This window comes from Typopeltis vanoorti, chromosome 21 (genome assembly GCF_054136105.1).
Source record: "Typopeltis vanoorti isolate ZY-2024b chromosome 21, IOZ_Tvanoo_1.0, whole genome shotgun sequence".
Classification (NCBI taxonomy): Eukaryota; Metazoa; Arthropoda; class Arachnida; order Uropygi; family Thelyphonidae; genus Typopeltis; species Typopeltis vanoorti.
In genome coordinates this window covers 20,996,265-21,017,277 of record NC_143569.1, presented here as the reverse complement: position 1 = coordinate 21,017,277, position 21,013 = coordinate 20,996,265, and the positions used below count along the sequence as shown (strand labels likewise).

The 21,013-nt window shown below is 35.1% G+C and overlaps 1 protein-coding gene across 5 annotated transcripts in view; it reads right to left on the bottom strand.

Annotated features, from left to right (window-relative positions):
- The window catches only part of LOC150094665 (NPC intracellular cholesterol transporter 1-like), a 537,686-nt gene that overhangs the window by 305,955 nt on the left and 210,718 nt on the right, over positions 1 to 21,013 (bottom strand). For all 5 annotated transcript variants that reach the window (XM_090411500.1, XM_090411501.1, XM_090411502.1 and 2 more), the window contains exons 9-10: positions 15,161 to 15,293; positions 643 to 842 (exon numbers count right to left, since the gene is read on the bottom strand). In XM_090411500.1, coding sequence (XP_090267626.1) covers positions 643 to 842; positions 15,161 to 15,293 — 333 coding nt within the window. The remainder of the gene's footprint in view (positions 1 to 642; positions 843 to 15,160; positions 15,294 to 21,013) is intronic.

Sequence of the window (21,013 nt, the reverse complement as noted above, 5' to 3'; positions counted from 1 at the left end):
AGTTAATATCTTCTTAAACTTCACAATAATTCATTATGCTGTCTTTACTAGATTAGAATATGATGCTTGAACTTTAACTCTCTAACCTTGCAGTTACTCAATCCAAAATGTCTTCAAGTCCAAATTGTGGCATTTAGGTGTTTTAATGTTCTAGAGGTTTGTATCTGCTTTTAATTACATTCATTCTAACTTGTTAATTCTGAGCATAAATGATTTCCTTTAGTGTTACAAGACCAACTACATACTTTTATTTATTTTTTTAAATTATTTTTAATATATTTCTTTCTGAAAAAAAAAACTACAGAGAAATCTTGATATGTAGGCAAATCTCTCAATGGATGCTTGATCAGAAACAAACCAAAATACATATCAATCCATCTAGACTTTTTTTTTTAAACATAGAATATAAGCACAGAATTAGAAAAGTAATTTTATGCAGAGTTTTGCAAATGTAATAGTTATTACATCATTCTAGATTTTGATCAATGTAAAAAATGACCCTCCATTATATTTTAACAGTAACATTCAGTAAAAGCATTTTTTCACTCAAAGGTATTAAATTCCAACATGATGTTTAGATAATTACTGATTACACTATGTATAAAAATCCTATTTTAGAAATAATATGAAGCAAGTACTTACCGTGAGCAGTTTTTAAAGTGGCTTAAATAATTATATTGTTTTAATCTAGTTAAATTGTTCTGATAAAATGCAAAGATACTCTGAATAGCACAATATGAATTCACTGGAGAAAGTGGCATAATGCAGATATCCTTGATTGTGAGAGTTCTATTACCACTTTGCACAGTGAGGGACTCGATCTGTTCCTGGAGATGAAATACCTAATAAAGAAGATTACTATGAAGCACATTCTATCAAAGCGTTCTACCAATATAGAACATGATTAACAAAAAATTATATTAAAAAAAGTACACTAAATGGGGTGAGAGCAGATTGAACAAGATGAATGGTGTGAGTAAACTGAATAATGCATGCAGTCAAGTGAGTGAGAATAAGATGGCAGCAGGAAATTAAGAGAATGATGCAGTAGGATTTGTTTTTGTTTTTTTGTAAATCTTGCTCACAGTTGTAAACCTATCATACACTTAATACTATTGCTCTAATAACATTGATAACAATTAATACCATTGCTCTAAGGCAAACATGGAACGTCTTTCAAGCCAATAGCTGTCATAGACAGACCCACCAGTTTGCAAAGAGCTAGCAGCAACACTAATTAATTATTTAAGTACACTCAAGGAGTTAACTGGTTTTTCTCCTCCTAAATTAAGAACATACAGCAACTTCGTTAACAAAATTAATGATCCAACACAAAATCCTTAATAACTCAAAACTGAAGAGAATTTGGTCAGTTTTGATATCACTGCCCAGCTCACTAATGTTCTTATTAAAGACAAGTCTGCTGTTACAAATCAAATTTTCACCATATATTACTGCCCTCTTCTTATGTCTTGTAATCAGGATACTTTCTCTGGAATGCTACAGTTTTTCCTGCAAAAGCAGACTAAAGTTATGGGCCCTCCAGTTCTCTCCTATAGGAAATGTTTACACCAATTAAATGTAAATGTTTACCCATTTACAAGTCTGTTGAACAAAAGGTTCATAACAACAACTCCCCTTTAAAACCTTCACATAACCTCTGAAGAATCAACTTCTTATTATCTTCATCTTATTTTATTATTGTTATTTTCCTGACTTCTATGGAGTCACAAGACTCATCATGGGAGGTCAACACAAAGTCTATCATCCCACTCCTTAAACTCATCCACTGTCTGCACATTTCACTACCCTCTCAGGCAATGCATTCCATGCTCCTACCACTCTGAATATTCTGGAATGAATAAGTTTCATTGTGCCTACAATTAACCTATTTTGGACAGACTGGTAGATATGTTAGTATATGCCCTGAAGAACATACCATTTGCAATCATTTGCAATATGGCAAGTCAGGACAGACAGATCATGCTCTGGATATTCCTTCACACAGAATTAAAAGGAAGAAGACGTTTGTGCTGCACAGAAATTTCTATAGCTCTGAGAGACTATTTTCAGAATCAGCAATGAAACAATCCCCTAAGTATGGCTGTATTAATTTGCCTATGATTTGGGAGACAGTCAGATAAGGCAAGCTATAGGTTGCCTTAAAATAAGTTATCTTCCCTTCCCCCATTTACAATCTGAACTGTTTCTGCAACAATCTAGCCGACTGTGAAGTGTATTACCACAGTTGTAATTTGTGCTCTGAACATACTAGTTATTATTGGATTAGTAATTCAATAATATTTCATCTGTTCTACTGGTGTTCATTATACAAAGTACTATTATGAATCCTTCTTGGTTACAAAAACATAAATGACAGAATAGTTCTTATTAGACTTATGGCTCATCCAGCCCATATCGATAAAACCACAATCAAGCAAAGTAGTTTATTCACTTCACTCAGATTGGAGGGTGAGGAATTCTATGAAATCTACAGACTGTTTTGGACTGCCTGCCAGAGAGAGAGAGAGAGATGTTCTCTTCATTCTATAAGACTTGCAAAAGTGGGAAAGAATACAATAATTAAGTCTGTTGTGTCGGAAAAAAATGATAAGTCGCCTTTTTTTTTTCCCACCCAACATCAAGTTATCTCAGGAGTGGATAAGGACATACATATGCCTCCAGATGGGAAATGTACCGACTAATGTCCCAAGAACATGTAAATATCCAGTGTGTAAGCTCTGAACAGTGTTAAAATAACCCATGAGTTTAATAGAGAATAGTTGTAAATGAATTAGAATATAAAATTATGTATAAATTGCCAAGTAAATATGCATAAGCTAGAGCATGTTTTAAGACATGTAAAAACAGTCCGTGGCCACTGCGTCCAATCGGCAGTCGCCGTATGCGTGACGACACCACCAAGTGAGGGAGCTGTTTTGAGGTATAAAGGTTTCGGCGGGGATTCGAATCACTCTCTTGTCTCTTGTCTCAGGGTTTCGTCAGCACCTAGTTCCTGTTGGAGAGCTGTGTAGAGCTTGCCGCCACGTGTAGCAAGAATCCTCCCTTGCTATGTATGCTACGTGGGCCAAGGCTGCAACTACAATGTATTCAGATCCATAAGAAGAAAGAGCCACTGATGAGATCAACGTCAGTGTTCAAACCTGTGTATGAGTGTTTTCGGTTCGTATGGAAACAAAGGAATAGCAAGGCTGCCATCAGTGAAGACACTGTAAGCAGACCAGAATATCCAGTTCAAGGCAAGAACGGTAAGTGTAAGATTTTCTTATGTTAAACGTTGGATTAAAGTAGCCGTGGGGTAAGGAAGCAGAAGTTAAGGAAACATGCTATTTCCGTGTGGTGCTATAAGAACAGTCTGCAATTCGGACACTTTTGTCTGTGGCTGAGAAGAAAGCATATTAGGCAAACAGGACGCCGCCCGAACTGTTTGTGTGATTTAGGAACAGTAATATTATATGGTCAGAATGTAATTAAATGTTAGCTTAAAATTTTGGAGGGAGGATTAAGTAAGAATAAGAAGTATTACCCTAGAGAAGTTCATGTCAGAATTATCAAGTTGTCTTGTGTATATATGCAATATTACATCATCATCATCAAATTCCTGCCATGTACCCTCAAGGGGTGTACAGGATATGACAGTACTACATGAAAAAATTACATCATTACTAACTTCCTATCTACAATTTTCCTCCAAATCAGTCTGTTACTTGTCAAGACTCCAACATTATCAGATCTTATATTTCTATCGTCTAAGGCAGTTTGTACCGTATCAATCCACCTATATCTTGGTCTTCCTCTGGGTCGTTTTCCTGCCAACCTATCAGAGAACACTTGTTTTGCTAATCTTTCCTCTCCCATTCTATTTAAGTGACCATACCATCTGAGATTAGCTGTGCTAATGCATTCCTGGATGCTGACAATGTCAAGTTCTTTCCTAATATCCTCATTTTTAATATGATATTGAAATATTACATGTGTGATAATATTAGGTAACTTAGTTATAAGAGTCTGAGAATAGATGTACGTATAGAAGTGAGAAATTTATGTCAAGTAAGGGACTATAACATAGAAGTTTTGGATGTGATTAATTAAGTAAAGGGAACCCAGACTCTTTTAATATTAAGTATTTGATTAACATGTATACTTGTCTTTGTGCCATAATAAATGTGTTTCTTTATATACAATCAAATGAGTTTATCATCCTTTCTGCGGATTGAGCTACTGTTTGAAAACTTATGTACCGTGCATTAAGGGGGAAACCAATAGTGGTGTAAGAATCGGGACCACGACTGCATGCCTCATGATCCCTACATTTTCTTTAAGTATTCTTGGATAATGTATCAGAGTCTAGTTGCCGGCTGGTGCAGTCTTTAATCAATACAAATTTGTCGGCAAACGAATATCTGATATTAAGTGATACAAATAAAAAATTATGTTAACTGTAAAGTTAAAGTAAAGACAGTTAGAGATATAACAATAAGGCAGTCACATAGTCACACAGACCACAGACAATATAAAACCAAGAACATAACAAGTCAGAGTATGATAGGTTTGGTCTAGACAAAACATAACACTTATGGTAAATGACTGCTAGAATTTGCCTCTACTAATAGATTAGCTACCACTAATACCTGCTTCAGAAGCACCTGCACCTGTACCTGGACATAAAATGTGATAGATAACTCAAGGCATCAGACTGTTTATATCCTGGCATTGTATCAGTGGAGGAGCATGGAGTCAAAAGACTCATTGTGAGAGGTCCTTCCTAGAAAGCACAAAGTCTATCATACCACTCCTTGAATTCATTGACTGTTCATCCTCTCACTACTCTATCAGGCAATGCATTTCACAGTTCAAAGACCTTCCATGCAAAGAAACCACTCCTCACCCTCTTGCTCCCAGCTTGCTTTCGTAACTTCCAGGGATGGCCCCTTGTCCTCGCTCCTTCCCTCTTGTTCCACCAAGCAAAAGAACTCCCCAGTTTTGGCACTGTAACTACCTCTCAATCATATCACCTCGCCATCTTTTATTTACCAAACTCTGCAGTCTGCATTCCCTCAGCCAATCCTCATAGCCAACACTGTATAGTCCTGAAACCATCTTTGTTATCTGTCTCTATATCCTTTCAACAGTTAATTTATCCCCTTCAAATCCTGGGGGCCAAATTTGAGAACAATAGTCCAAGTGTGGTGTGATCAGGACCTCATACAATAGAACGACAACTCTTATCTCTGCAGGTCAACGTCCTGCAGAGATAAAAGAGTATTGCAGCAGTCGTCTGGGTTACATTCACCACCTTTGCAATATGTTCCCTGAATTTCAGGTTTCCATCAATCATCATCCCAGATCTCTTATCTCCCCTACTTCCTCTAGTACAGCTCCTCCAACAGAGTATGCTGCCTCCCATCGACGTATCCCAAACTTCAAGACTTTACATTTTGCTGCATTAAACTGACCCCCCCCTCCATTCATTTACCTATCTGTCCAGTTTATTCAAATCCTCTTGCAGGGCAGCCACAATATTACTAATAACCCTTCCTAACTTCACATCATCTGCAAACAACTGAATATCCCCCCCCCTGCAATCCACTGACAATGTCATTGATATAAAGGTTAAACAATACAGGTCCCACTACTGAGCCCTTGGGGACCCCACTTGTAATCTTCTGCCTCCTTTATATGGCCCCACTATATATAACTTTCTGATACCTATTAGATAGCCAATCCTGAATCCAGTTGATTAACCTGAGACATCTAAACCCATGTGCCACAATTTAAATATCAGCTTATCATGTAGCACCTTGTCAAATGCCTTTGCAAAATCCAAAAAAATGGCAGAATATCCCTTTCCCTCATCAACCGCTCTTGTCACTTTATTATAAAAGGCAATCATATTGCTAAAGCAAGAGCATCCTTTAACAAATCCATAACATTACCCTCATCTGCCCAATGCTATATATGGTCCCTCACTAATTTCTCCAAGATCTTAACAACCACTGATGAAACACAAACTGGTCTATAATTTGACACTTCCAGTCTGATACTGCCCTTATGCAATGACACTATCTTACCTTCCTTCCATTCCTTGGGTACATTTCCTGTAGAAAGATTTTCATTGAAAAGCCAAGTCAACAAAGCTGTCAGTTCTTTAGCATGTTCCCTCAAAACCTAAGGTGAAATTCCATTCAATCCCACAGCTTTATTGACATCCAGAGTACTCAGTAAACACACTCTCCTCCTGCACCTCTAAATCTGACCTATCCCTCTAGTATTCAAACCTTCTTCTCCAAGATGAAATACTCCAATAAAGTGTTCATTGAACAACTCCACTATGTCCTCTGAATCAGTCACTCTATTCCCATTTTAATCCAACAATGTCATTCTTCCACAAAGCTAAAAAATTCCCTAGGATTTTCTTTAGATCTTAGGGCAATCTCTTCAAATATTCCAGTTTGTCTCCCTTACCATACTAGTCATTCTCTTGGCCTGATTCTTATATTCTTCATGCATCTGCTCTTTACCCCTCTCCTTATATCTCTTCCATAACCTCTTTTTTCATCTGCAGTTTCTGTTTGATATTGTTTGTCATTACACTTTACACCAAGTTGTGTCCTCTTCTTCACTCGTGGAATATAGCATACTATTGCTGCTAACAAATATTCCTTCCCAATTTCCCAAGCACTAATGATATCTCTCCCTTCCATTTCCTCCCTTTATGGAACTGCCAAAAGTTGATATCTAAGACTGTTATAATTACCCACCTTATAATTCCACATATATTTCCCTTCTTTTTGATATTCCTGCATGTCTATTCATCATCCAAGTCAAAACGACATGGTCACTCTCTTCAATTGATGGAAGTGATGTATACACTATTCCTGGAGAAGAATATGGTCCCATCCCACTAGATTAGATGCCAGAGTGATACCCAGAGAGTTCATGCAAGTTACCCGAGTGTTACTCCTCCCCACCCTTAAAACGTAATTCTGAATATCACTGCAATTGCTAATGGTTGAAATTTCTGAAATCAGCTACATCTTAAGTATACTAGCTAATAATCCTTTTTACCACTTTCTAGCAATTGCCAGGCAGAAAGAAAAGATTGCTCATGAGAGATTACTCACTACTACTGACCAGAAGGCACATCCAAGGGCTCTGAAACCACAGCCAAGTTTATATGAGAAATTTCTTGTTTTCATCCTTTTGATTAACAAAAACATGAAAATGAGAATGTTAAACAAAAATGCTATTGAATAAAAATGAACAAAAAATGTAAACAACAATACTGATATTTCCTTGACATATCAAAACTAGCAGTAAAAATGCATTTTGTTTCAAATATGTAATATTTTCTTATCATTATTATTCATGGAACATGATCTTTTCAGAATTAAATTTAATTCACAACAACGATTCCTTTTTTTTTTTTCCTAAAAACAGAGTGGAAGATTATTTTCTCACTAATTTTGCATCAGCTGCATCAAAAATAATTATAAGAACAACATTATTAATATTGCTTTTGTTTTAACCTTATACAGAGGGCTTATCCAACATATAACAATTTGTTTCATAACTATTTATGTCAATTCAAAATAAGCATTCTAGGAAAATGCAGTGCAGAGTACTGGAAAATAAATTTATAAATGCATTTATAAATTCTCATAAACATTGTGATATATATAAACATTTATGTTTTGTTTCCTACATATAAAAAAAAGTGCAGAAACTAAGCATTCATTCTGCAAAGTGTTGATTTCTAACTACAATATGAATAAACAAAGAACAGAGAACTTTTTAAAACCCTGACATAAGTGATTATTAGAGACCAAAAAACACACAGTTCACTAAGTTTAATTAGGCAAAATTAACATCAACTCCAACATTCCCTTGCAGATAAAATATTTATGTGCAATTACAACTATTTAGAGTTCCCATTGATGGCTCTCCCCACTGATGAATAACACACTAGTGTCAGGAATAAGAAACCTCTTCGACTGTGGTGAGATGAGATATAGCTTCTTGGTCTTCCTGTTTGCGTAATAGAAGATGCACCACGCACAGTGATAGGTTCTTTGATTACAACCAAATCTTCATGAGGGGAAAGGAATGCATTTGTTTCAAGATATGTTAGAAAATAATTTTAAAAAATCCTATATTTTGCAGGTACATATTGGAATATTTAAATTACTAAAAGGTATAAATATGTGAACTAACTGACTGAATGGTTAGCAAATATAAGGATGAGTAAGAAGTGCTGTTTACAGAAATTTTTTTCGTGCAGAGGTGTAAACAATTGAAATGCCTGTCTGAGAGTGTGGTGTCTGCAGGGAGTTTGAATGTGTTCAAAGCAAGGTATGATGAGCTGTGTGTGATAAAAGGACCTCCCAGATGAGTCTTTGACTCCATGAGGTTTTGGGTAATAATAATAATAAGTTGGTGTACAAGTTACAGAGGATAGGAATAGATAGTATATTGGTTAGATGGATCAGAGATCGGCTGGCTCTCTGAAGGATACCAGCAGGCTGATATGATGGAGCAGTGTCTCAAAAAAGGAGGGTAACCAATGTCCCAGGGTTCTGTTCTTGGGCCCTGCTGTTTAACTGGGGAACTTCAGTTATTTGCTGATGATGCAAAGTTGGGAAGAACTGTAAGTAGCACTGCTGATGTTAAATCCCTTCAGGAAGATTTGAATAGGCTTATTACTTGGGCAAAGCATTGGGGTTGTAATTTTAATATCAATAAGTGCAAGGTGTTGCATTTTGGAGTGCAGAAATATAAGGCTGTGTACTATATCGATGGTGCTGTACTGCAGGAAATCGATGACATTAGAGATTTGGGAGTGATTGTTGACAGTAGACTGAAGTTTAGAGGGCATATTGCTAGTGTTGCAAAGACTGCACATCGTAGTGCTGCTATGATAAGAAGTACTCTAACATGCAAGGATAAGGAAGTAGTTGTGCCACTGTATAAGGCACTGATCAGAACACACTTGGACTATTGTGCTCAGATCTGGTCACATGATTTTCAATGTGATGTGGAGACATTGGAGAGGGTCCAGAGATGAGTGACTAAGACAATATCAGGAGTTTGGAATGCTGGCTATGAAGAGAGGTTGAAGAAATGTGGATTACGAAGTTTGGTGGTTAGGAGAAAGAGAGGTGATATAGACATTTAAGTTAGTGAGAGAATTTTATCAGATTAATCCGAGGGAATCATAAAAAGAGTAGACGGTGTGAGGAGAAGACCCAGAGGTCATTCCTGGAAGTTATGTAAAACTGTGGTGAAGAGGGTTGTGAGGAGTAGATTTTTTACATGGAGAATTGTCAGTGAATGGAGCATATTACCAGAGTGTGTTGTTAATGCATGGAGTGGTAAGGATTTTAAGATTCTATATGATAAATATGTTGTTCATTGAATGAACCTCCCACGATGAGTCTGTCTACTCCATTGAGGATGTAATAATAATAATAATAATACTCTCACAGGACAACAGGGAGTGATTCAGTTGTTTGCATATGTTGTGAAGCTTTGAAGGCTTATTAGTAATAGTTCTGATGTTTTGGCTCTTCAAGAGGATTTAAATTTTGAATTTGAATTGAAATTTGAGATCCACACATGGGATGCTTGATACTCACTTGGTGGAGTTATACTGGCAGAAGCAAGGGATGATTGTACACAGAAATTATTGCAAACATGGTAAACATTTCTGTGCTCAGATCTGGTCACCAGGATTTGAAGGGGATGAAGTAACCTTGGAAGGGGAACAGAGATGGATAACAAAAATTATATCAGAGCTGTACAATGTTGATTATGAGGATAGACTAAGGGCATGCAGACTGGGGAGTTTGGCAGAGAGAGAGAAGACAAAGGAGGGAGGGATATGATTGAGACATTTAAACTGTTGAAGGGTTATTATTGGATTAATACTGAGATTTTTCATAGTTGAACAAGAGGAAAGAACACAGGCAAGGACCAAAGTAAAAGTAGCGAGTAAAAGTGTAAGAAGTAAGTTTTTTTTTCGTGGAGAGTTGTAGGAGCATGGAAAAGGAGCATGGTGGTGAAAGTGCAAATGGGAGATGAATTAAAAGGATGGCATGATAGACTTTGCATTGACTAGTGACTTCCCACAATAAGTCCTGTGACTTCATGAAAGTTAAGAAAATAATAATAATTTATAGTTGTGTTATTATATGCATTTGTCCAATAAGTTGAGTCCTAAAGTGGAGCAAATTATATATTATCCTGTAGACTTGCATGCAAGGCTGGCACTAGGCTGGATGTTACCCGCCTGCAAAGCTGAAATGGGCACCTCAAACAAATGGCAATTTATTTATTTATTTTTATTGTAATCATGTGGAAAGAATTTACAAGAAAGAAATTAAATTACACATTTGTTCTTGAAAATATTTTATTAATTAAAATTTAAATTTCCTAGTTTTGATATTAACAAAATTATCTATAATATTCTTAATGTCTAAATTTTCACATATATCATTTTCAATAGCTATTTAATGCTAGATTTTCAAGCCTTGTTTGTGACACTTGTTCTTAAATAAGTCTTAATTAATTTAAGTTTCGAAAACGAATGCTCACCGCTTGCTATACTAACAGGTATAGTTAATAATATTCTTAAAACAATTGCAAAATTCGGAAAAAATATTTTTATTTGACACAATATATTTAAGAATATCGAGGGGGTTTTCAATTTTTGAAGTATCATTTCGAAAAATATCTGTATAAGATTGTATCTCGTCAAAGAGTTCCATTTATATCTTTATTGTTACCATCTTTCAAAATAATTTCTAAGTCGTCGCAGTTTTTTCTTAACTCTTCATTAATAATTTGGAAAAGTCTATACAAAAAACTAAAATTATCAACATGAGTTTTAAGTTGTTCAAAACGTTTGTTTAACGAAGTTCATGCAGTTAAATTTATCTTCTGGTGTTTGTGGCTGTTCATCAGGATGTTCATATTGAAACTGTTTTTTCTTCTGTTGTCGAACTTCTAATACAGATTTAAACTCTGTATTAGAAGTTCGAATTAGAAGAATTTCTCCATCCATGTCTTCACTTAGTTGTTTTGCTATTTCAAGAACTTTTTTATAATTTGTATCTGATTGATATTCTGATATGATTTTTTTTAAATTTCCAATGGATCTTAAGACTAGTGATATATTCATATTTTTATCCTGAAGAGCTTTACTAACTGGATTTATTCTGTTAAGCAAACCGTGCCAAATTATTAAAGAGCAGATGAATTTATAGTCTTTGATTTTAAGCCATAAAACTTCATAAAATGTGCTTCATTTTGAATTTCTTTATTGAAGTTGTCTCCCAACGAGTTTCTGATAGCTGTTTTAATGTTATATTTGATATAAATTTCAAAAGAATTGTCCAATGCCTTGGATGTGATGAAAAAAAATTATATATTTGTACAGTTGCAAAAAAAAATTAATTGTATCTGCATTTACTTTTGCTGTATCGTTGATACAGTATACACAACAACGATACAGTTTGCTGTATCGTTGCTGCCTAAGAAGGCGCGTTCATGACAATGTTGTTAGTGGGAGAAAATCTGATCTATTTTTATGCAGAATATGTAAATTTGCAGCAATTATATTGACTTACCTAATTATTATTACTTAATTCGTTTACAAAAATTTAAAGAAAGAATGAAACTTCATACTAACACTTCAAATGCAGGCCTGCTTCCACCGGCCCTGCATGCATACTCACATTTATTATGGGCATAATTCAAATCTTATGAGGAGAGAGAAAGAGATTTGTTTGTGAGACATAACTAACTAACCAATAATAAACAGCAGCTGCATGCATTTGTAAATTACAGGGAAGATTTATCCAATGAACTAATAATGTTGATCAGGTGATTTATTTAGATGTAGCAAGAATATGAGTGAAATGAAAGAGCAGCAAATCATCTTGTTACTGTGCTTGTTATGTGCATTTATTTCTATTTTTTTTTATTTCTCTTTGTTTTCTAAGAATTTTCTTTTATATACTAAGGACCAGTACACTTTACTTAGTCATATATACAAGGGACGTCCAAAAAGTAAGTTCTGATGGGCTGTCAGAGAAACAAAAATTAAAGTAGACATCCTTCACTAGTTTTCTACATAATTTCCATCATTGTTCAGGAACTTATCATAACAGGGCACCTAGAGTTGTATACCTTCATCGTAGAAGGTTGCTGCCTGTGACGCAAACCACATATTGACTGCTTCTTTGACCTCGACATGGTCTTGAAGCTGCCAGCCACCAAGGAAAGATTTCAGATGTTTGAACAGGTGAAAGTCACTAGGTGCGAGGTTAAGACTATATGGGGATGATGGAATTGTTTCCAGCCAAAGGTGGCGAGAAGTTGCTGTGTTACGCCAGCCGTATATGGGTGGGCATTATCACGAATCAAAACAACGCCCCTGGTAAGTATGCCAGGGGGTTCATTTATTCTGGATCACACAATGCAGTTTCTTAAGGGCTTGGGAGTACATTTCGATTTGATTTTCTTAGACATTCCATGTGTGTTTCATTGGAGATCACAGATGCAGTTCATAATACAGAGAAGGATTCATTTTTATTGAGGAATAGATAAATTTTTACTCATATACCTATTCTAGGCTATGCACTATACTTAGGAACAATTAATATAAATCAAGACAGTTGGAATGAAAATAACCCTACATAATGCAATGAGTCTTCAGCTTCATGGAAGCTTGGAAGCAATGATGAAAAAGCATCCCCAGTTCCCACAGACAGCTACTGCACACATGCAAGCAAACAAAATTTTATTGTAGCACCAAACAAAGTATCTAAATACATATGTCCTAACATCCTCTTTCAAATTTTTAGTTGTAGACAATATATGGTAATATCTGTTTATAATGCAGTCACTCTGTGCAGCAAGCAAATGATTTACGTAAAGTAAATTTTCAAACATGAAATCAGTTTGAATTGCATTTGATATTTTCGATATAATAGAGGCACTAATTTTACAAGTAAAATTATATTGAAAAAATTACACTAACATGTCCTGTGTATGGAAAACTTTATAAAAATGTGCCCACCTGATGTGGAAAGGAGACATAATGTATGATAAAGAGTTACTGCAGGAAATAGAATGCATTGAAAACATCATCTGGTATGAACATGTTAAACAAAAAACATGCATTACAATACAGAAGTCTCTTTTATTTCATTCTACCATTTACAACAATATATAATTATACAACATAAGAACTTGAAACAGAAAAAATACTGCATGAAATTACACTATAATATCTCTATTTAAAATCAGAGCTACCCTGCATACTGTAAGGAACATACTGTAAAGAACCATGTATTTGGTTTGATTCACACTCTGGAATGCAGCTATGAATACAATTAATCCTTTTTGAGAGTTTCCAAAGTGTGAAGGATTATTTACACCTCATGGAGATAACTGATGACCTGCACTTCTTATTCATTATTTCAACTCTATCATATGCTTTACATCCATATTTTGGTAGATGTCAAAACACATGGTGGGCAGTAGGGAGATTAAAGATTATTCTATATAGAATTCAGGCCAAAGTTGAGGCAAAGATGCCTGAGGAAATGCAGGTTTTTAAAGAGAGGGATAACAGAGATCAGATCCTTTGCTTTAGGTGAATCATCAGGAATTTCAGTTTTTTTGGTAATGTGCTTTACAGACTATTCAAAAGCTTCTGATTGTGTTCAGCATGTGAAACTGTGGAAGGTAATAGGTTTTTGCTTAACACATTAAGTTAACTCACTGTTAACTTGTACAGTGAGGAAGAAGGCCAAAGTAAGAATTTGGATTAACTTACCGTATTTTCCGGTGTATAAGATGCACTTTTTTACCTTAAAAATTCATCTTAAAAATGGGGTGTGTCTTATATAATGAAGGTTAAGATTGTTTCCTCTTTTCAAAGTCATACACACTCCCTTTTATGTTCCAAGATCTTTGTAGGCAGTTAATGGTGCAATCAGATTGATACATGACCTTCACGTGACTTCTAGCGCGTCATTGGCTAAGAATGGGGAGTCCCTATTCAAGTTTCATAATATCTTATCTGAGTAATCAGTTACCGATGTTTATCAGTATTGAGTTGACGTGTTGAGATATTTTGTGTTAGGTTTTTTCCAGAAAATTGTATTAAATTTCTTGGGTGCATCTTATACATAGGAGCGTCTTATACACCAGAAAATACGGTAACTCATTTCAGGTAGGCAAGTGAATTAGGCAAAAATGCCTACATTTGCTTTACTTTATCAATGCTGAGGACATTATGCATATCACATTGGGGGAGACAGACAGGAATTAGGATGGGTGACAGATGGACAGCAATCTGAGATGTGCTGAAGAAATATTATCCTTCTGTACTGAGAGAGAACAGCCAGAGAATACTGGACAGAGTTAATGAGATTTAACTGAAGTTGTGGATCCTCAATGAACATCATTGTTCTTGAAAGAGATACAGACAGAGAAAGTCTAGAGAAAGAAATGCACTTTAATGGCAAAATATTTGAGGAAGTTACAAATTGAGTAGCTGGGAGCCATTATTAATGTAAAGAATTGCTATTCAGAAGACATCAGAAGAAGAGTAGGAATGGCTATGACAATGATCAGAGACTTATTTAAAGTCTGGAAGGATAGACCTATCAAAGGATCAGTATAACTTTGAGACTCCTTAAGAGCATCAATAGAAAAGCTAAAATCCTTTGGACATAGAAAGGAATGAAAGGATCCTCTCACAAATTTGTAACTTCCTCAAGTTATAAATCTGTGAGAATTTAAAGTGATGGATGGCTAGTGTGTCAAAAGTAACAAGTCTTCATAAAGTTGAAGCTTCAAGAACAGTCCACAATAGGATTTATTTAGATCCTGCAAAGAATACAGTGAACACTGTTGTAAGCAAGCATGAGAAGAATACTAATAGACAACAAGTAAGAATTCATGTGGCATATCACCAAGGTATGGATGACAGAGTGACCACAAGGCATCTGCTGACAATGAATGAAATTAGGGAAAGGAATGCTATGTGTTAGCAAATCAGTATATAAAAACATATATACACAAAGTTATAAAATTATCTCCTGAGCACAATAGAAAACAAACTTACCTCCAATATAAAGTCATGTCTAAATACCGGACCCCAGCTAATATTGTGAAGACCTCCATCAAAAAACACTGGACTATAAAAGCGACTTTTATTTGTGGGTGTAATGATAATTTGTTCTACTCTGTAAAATGGTCTGAAAAAGTATAGTCAGAATATATTATCCATGCATATTAATATAATATATTGTATCCAGTGAAAATGACTGAATTAACAAAGCACTTATATATTTACATAAGTAATACTAATAAAAAGTAGTATTTCCATTCTGCTTATAGAAAAATAAAATAACACAGCAGGCCCTGCACATGTGTACTTGAGAAATGAAGTTCAAAGAAGCCAAGTATGAAAAGTACGATGCATTATTATTAATAATGCAGATTTATATTATTTTATTCAGATCCTGCAAAGAATACAGTGAACATTGTTGTAAGCAAGCATGAGAAGAATACTAATAGACAACAAGAAAGAAAGAAATTGAAAGCTGCTAAAACACTTAGACAAATGATTGAGAAATAGAAAGAAATTAATAGCAATATGATTCAAATAAAAAAAAAATGGTTATATCATTATGCAGCTACGAAACTGTGTTAAAACGGTAAGTCAATAAACTACTGTTCACACAGATGAATATTAATACTTAGTTTGGAAACGAGCAAAGAAATGTGGATTACAGCTTAAAACTCTTAACTGTGCTAAAATGTCAGATACTAACATTGAACAGATTTATATATCTTATTTATTACGATAGAGGATTTTATGGCTTCAGCTATTCTTTACAGTCCAAATATAAAAAGGGAATTTAAAGTTTCAAAAATTTTACTAGAGAGCTAATGAGAATATAACCATCAGTACCAGAGTTACCTAGGTTTGCACTGAACACAAGCATTTCCCAGGAACCTACATTAGTGCTTAAATTAAGCACTGATGAAGCCGTTTGGTTTATATTTTAGTAATTTATATCCTACTTGACTGCAAAAATACTGCAGCAGTATTTTTGATTTGACTCATTCTTGATGTTTTGTTTTTAAAGGATGATGAAATTCTTTTTTTTTTTGTTAAGCTAGCTTTATTTTAAAAATAATTTCAGATTAGAGAGTTATATTTTCATGAATGAAAAAATGTGTGATACAGAAAAATTATTCAAATATTTATGTGTAACAAGCATAAGCAGCAGCTGCTGTTATCAGCAACTATAGAAGATATTGACTACAGGTGACCCCACAACCAAACTAAAGAATAATTTATCACTATGACCACAGACATGATGTTAAATAAAACTAATCCTGCTTATCACTCAATAAACATGAAGTGTGGTGTACACTGCTGTTTATTATTATTACACCCTCCATGGAGTCAGCAGACTCATCATGGGAGGTTCATTCAACTAACATCATATTTATCATATAGAATCTTATAATCCTTAACACTCCTTGAATTAACAGCACACTCTGATAATGCATTCCATTCAATGACAATTCGCCATGTAAAAAATCTACTCATCACACCCCTCTTCACCACCTTTTTACATAACTTCCAAGAATGACCTCTGGTTCTTCCCCTCTTACCTTCTACTCTTTTTATAGTTCCCTCTGTATTAATCTGATAAAATCCTCTCACTAACTTAAATGTCCGATATCACATCTCCTCTTCCTATTAACCAAACTCTGCAATCTACATTTCTTCAATCTCTCTCCATAGCCAGCACTCCAAAGTCCCAACATTGTCTTAGTCACTCGTTTCTATACCCCCTCTCTATAATCCCTTCTGGATTAATCTGATAAAATCCCTAACTTAAATGACTATCATATCACCTCTTTTCCTCCTATCAACCAAACTCTGCAATCCACATTTCTTCAACCTCTCTCCATAGCCAGCACTCCAAAGTCCTGACATTGTCTTAGTCACTCATCTCTGTACCCTCTCCAATGTCTCCACATCACATTGAAAATCAGGTGACCAGATCTGAGCACGATAGTCCAAGTATGTTCTGATCAGTGCCTTATACAGTGGCACAACCACTTCCTTCTCCTTACATGTTAGAGTACTTCTTATCATAGCAGCACTATGATGTGCAGTCTTTGCAACACTAGCAATATGCCCTCTAAACTTCAGTCTACTGTCAACAATCACTCCCAGATCTCTAATCTCATCCACTTCCTGCAGTATGGCACCATCAATATATAGTACACAGCCTTATATTTCTGCACTCCAAAATGTAACACCTTGCACTTACTGATATTAAAACTACAACTCCATTCCTTTGTCCAAGTAAAAAGTCTATTCAAATCTTCCTGAAGGGAAATGACATCAACAGTGCTGCTTATAATTCTTCCCTACTTTGCATCATCAGCAAATAACTGAAGATTCCCAGTCAGTTCACATGACATATTATTAACAAACAAGTTAAACAGCAGGGCCCCAAGAACAGAACTCTTGGGCATGCCACCGGTCACCCTCCTTTTTTGAGACATTGCTCTGTAAAAATAATCATATTAAAATTCTGAATATTTTTACGAATTGTTTTTGTTAAAATGTTTATTAGTTTTAGTTTCATAACATGCATTGTCGGCACATGCAATGTGCCCGTTATGGAAATTGTTTTGTTAAAAGTGATATGTAAAGCAGTTAAAAATTTAATGTACTTACCGGATTTGAATAGTTGTGTTACTTTAAACAAATTTATTATAGTTTGAAATATTAAGTTTTGTGTTTTATGAAGACATTCTCTTGTCGCTAACGGAAACAACCGTGTCAGCCATTATACACCTAGTTTCTCGCTTGTCATTTTCAAGGAGTGCGCATGCTCGTCGAGAAGTTTGATGTGTGATTGACAGCTAACAAGGAAAGTGTTCGTATCTGAGTAATGCCTGTAAACAAGATAGCGTTTGGAAGGAATTTAGAACACAGGCCGGCAGATATTTAGGTTCAGAGGAACTTAAGTGTTCAGGATGATTTCCCTGGATTCCACAATTTTTCCAGGGAAATCATCCTGAACACTTAAACAGCAATTTGAGTTATAACATCCCAGATAGCCATACTGCAGTTATTCAATATTGGCGTTCACGAGAGCCTGCACGCATACACGCAATAAACAATAGTGTGCCAGTTAGAACAACTTAAAAAATACAACGTTTTTTGTTTCAATTATGTGTTGCAATTTTTACCCGTAATTTCCAGTTTTTTAGATGCTTCAATGTTTATTACTATTCTCTTCCTTTAATGAATACCTGATGAAGGCTGTTATAAGCCGAAACTAGTTGTATTATTCTCATTAAAACTTTATAAGTTACCTCGATTTAAGTCATTAAATCTATTTTTTAAATATATATATATATATATATATATATATATATATATATCAGTGTAAGTAAATGCAATGGGCTAAACTAAATCTCTAAAATACCATAAAACACAACAAGCAGTTTTACTAAACGAGAAAGCATGTAACATTCTTTTATTGTAATCTTAAATTCTTATTTTAAGTACCCTTGCTATTTCTCATTTGATATATGTGGAAGCTGACAACACAGCAAAATTTGCTTAGTTTATCAAAATATTAACTGCTCAATGAAATAGGCAAAGTTTCTTCTGCCATTTTTATCAAAGTATGGTGGAATTGGTGTTAAAAAAAAAGTAATAAAAGAAAGGAGCAAAGAGTAGTATAATACAGTATAATATAATATAATTTTTTGTCAAGGTTTGTAGTTAGAAAAGAGCTCTGGATAAAATAAGTGCTATTTTAATAATAAAAACTGGCAGTATTGCTTGAATTTCAGTCTCATGGTGTTTATTTTTGTTAACTTATGTCTACATTAATTTTGGCATAATTTCTGCATGATTTATTAATTGAAATTACTTTCTTTAAACAGAATACAATGGCAGTACTCACAAGGTCAACCATAGTCAAATGACGCAACTAGGCAAGTGCCATAAAAATCAAGTGCTGTTAATGGCATGCTTTTCAAAAATGGTTCGACGTCATGAGTGTAATATGTATGTGTGGCAGAATGTGAGAGATATGTTCGTGGAGAGACTGAACAGGGGAAAAGAGAAACTATGGTTTTGTAGAAAATGTGATATATTATTACAGCATGAGTTCATGAATGCGAAACAGACTGAAGAAATAAAATATCGTGTAAATGGAAAAAAAGATAATGAACTGAGGGAGTGAAAAAACACAAGAATGTAGAAGGGAAAGTTAGTGATAAGAGAGTGAAAGGAAGTATGAATGAGGAAACAAAAGTAAGGCGTGACAGAACAAGGGGTTGTGAGACTACATGTAACAAGCCATGTGGAGTTGAGTGACAGAAAATGAAATTGTCAGAATGCAAGATTTGATGAAACAGTTATTTAAAATGAAAAATGAAATGAGAAATATGCAGAGGGATATTAGACATTTAGTGAAAACTAATGAAAGTGTGCAAAATAATAGAATGAAAGAAAAAAGGATAAAAGAGATGACGAGTGATTCCAGGATAGCAGGGTATGGAGATTCTATTGTTAGAGGATTAGTTAGTGAGAGAGTCCATAAGGTATACTATTAAGGAGGAAGAACGAGTGGGATAATTTAGACTTTGAACATCAGAAGGAAACAAGCAAGAGAATTAGCAGTGGTTGTGTGGAAATAAATGATTTAAGTGGACATAAGGTGAATGTAAGGGTGAATATCAGGAAGTTATAGAGAAGAGTGAAAGATAACAGTATAGTGGGAAAGCTTGTCAGTGTGTTGTCGACACATGACAATGAGTTGAGATAGAGAGTCAGAATCATGAATGTTATGTTAGCAGAGCTGTGTGAGGAGAAGAGAGTACAGTTTGTGGATGTGTGGCATGTGTGTAAAGGGAAGAATGGAATTATGCAGGCATGATGGGTTGTAATTGAATGACTTTGGAGTGAATTCACTGGAGAAAGAGCTGCTAGATGGAAGTGCAGTGTGTGTAATGCAAGCAAGAAATTAGAAGTAAGAGATGAAGATCAACAGAGTGGTATTGAAGAGATGGAAGTGCTTGGCAGTGGAAACAATAGTTGTGAGAGAGATGAAGAGAGAATGAGAATGGCAAGAGGAACAGGGAAAGTGGGGGGGGGGGGGGACAGGCAAACAAGGAGAATGGCATAAGGAAAGTGGATGTCCAAAGTAGCAGTGAATGTATGGAGATAATCAGCATAGAATTGGAAATAATTGCAATGTAGGTGGAGAAGTTGAGAAGGAGCAAATATATGTGATAAGCGGTGATAAAGGTGATTGATTGGACAAGAGAATTGGGAAAGGTGTGGTGGGGAAATCATAACCAACAAGTGGCTTCGATAGCACTGGTTATAGACCTAAAAATGAATTGCTGTGTTTGTTTACAAATGACAAAAGTATCAGAAATAAGGGAGATGAAATGGTTTCACTGACTGAGTTTATTAGCCCCAAAATCATTGGAACAAGTGTAACATGGATGAATGAAGATTATATCCTAACATGAATAGAATTGAAAGGGTACAGTGTTTTTTGCAAGGACAGAAAGAACAAGAAGGGAAGGAGAGTGCTGCTGCTGATGACAGTATGATGATGATTGGGTTTGTTTCTCATGGATTTCTTTAAGGGAGATCATGTTTTACTAAATTATGTACTATAACAAGGTGACAATTACCTCGGACAGGAAAGATACATATACAGTGGTGTGCTTAGATTTTGTAAAAGCTTTTGATAGACTGCCACATGAAAAGTTGTTAAATAAATTGAAACAGATGGGATTGGATAACAGATTCTGAGTTGGATCAGTGACTAGCTGTCAGATAGGTATCAGATTGTATACGGGAATGCAGTATCCCAAAAGATGAAGGTCACTAGTGGTGTGCCGCAGGAGT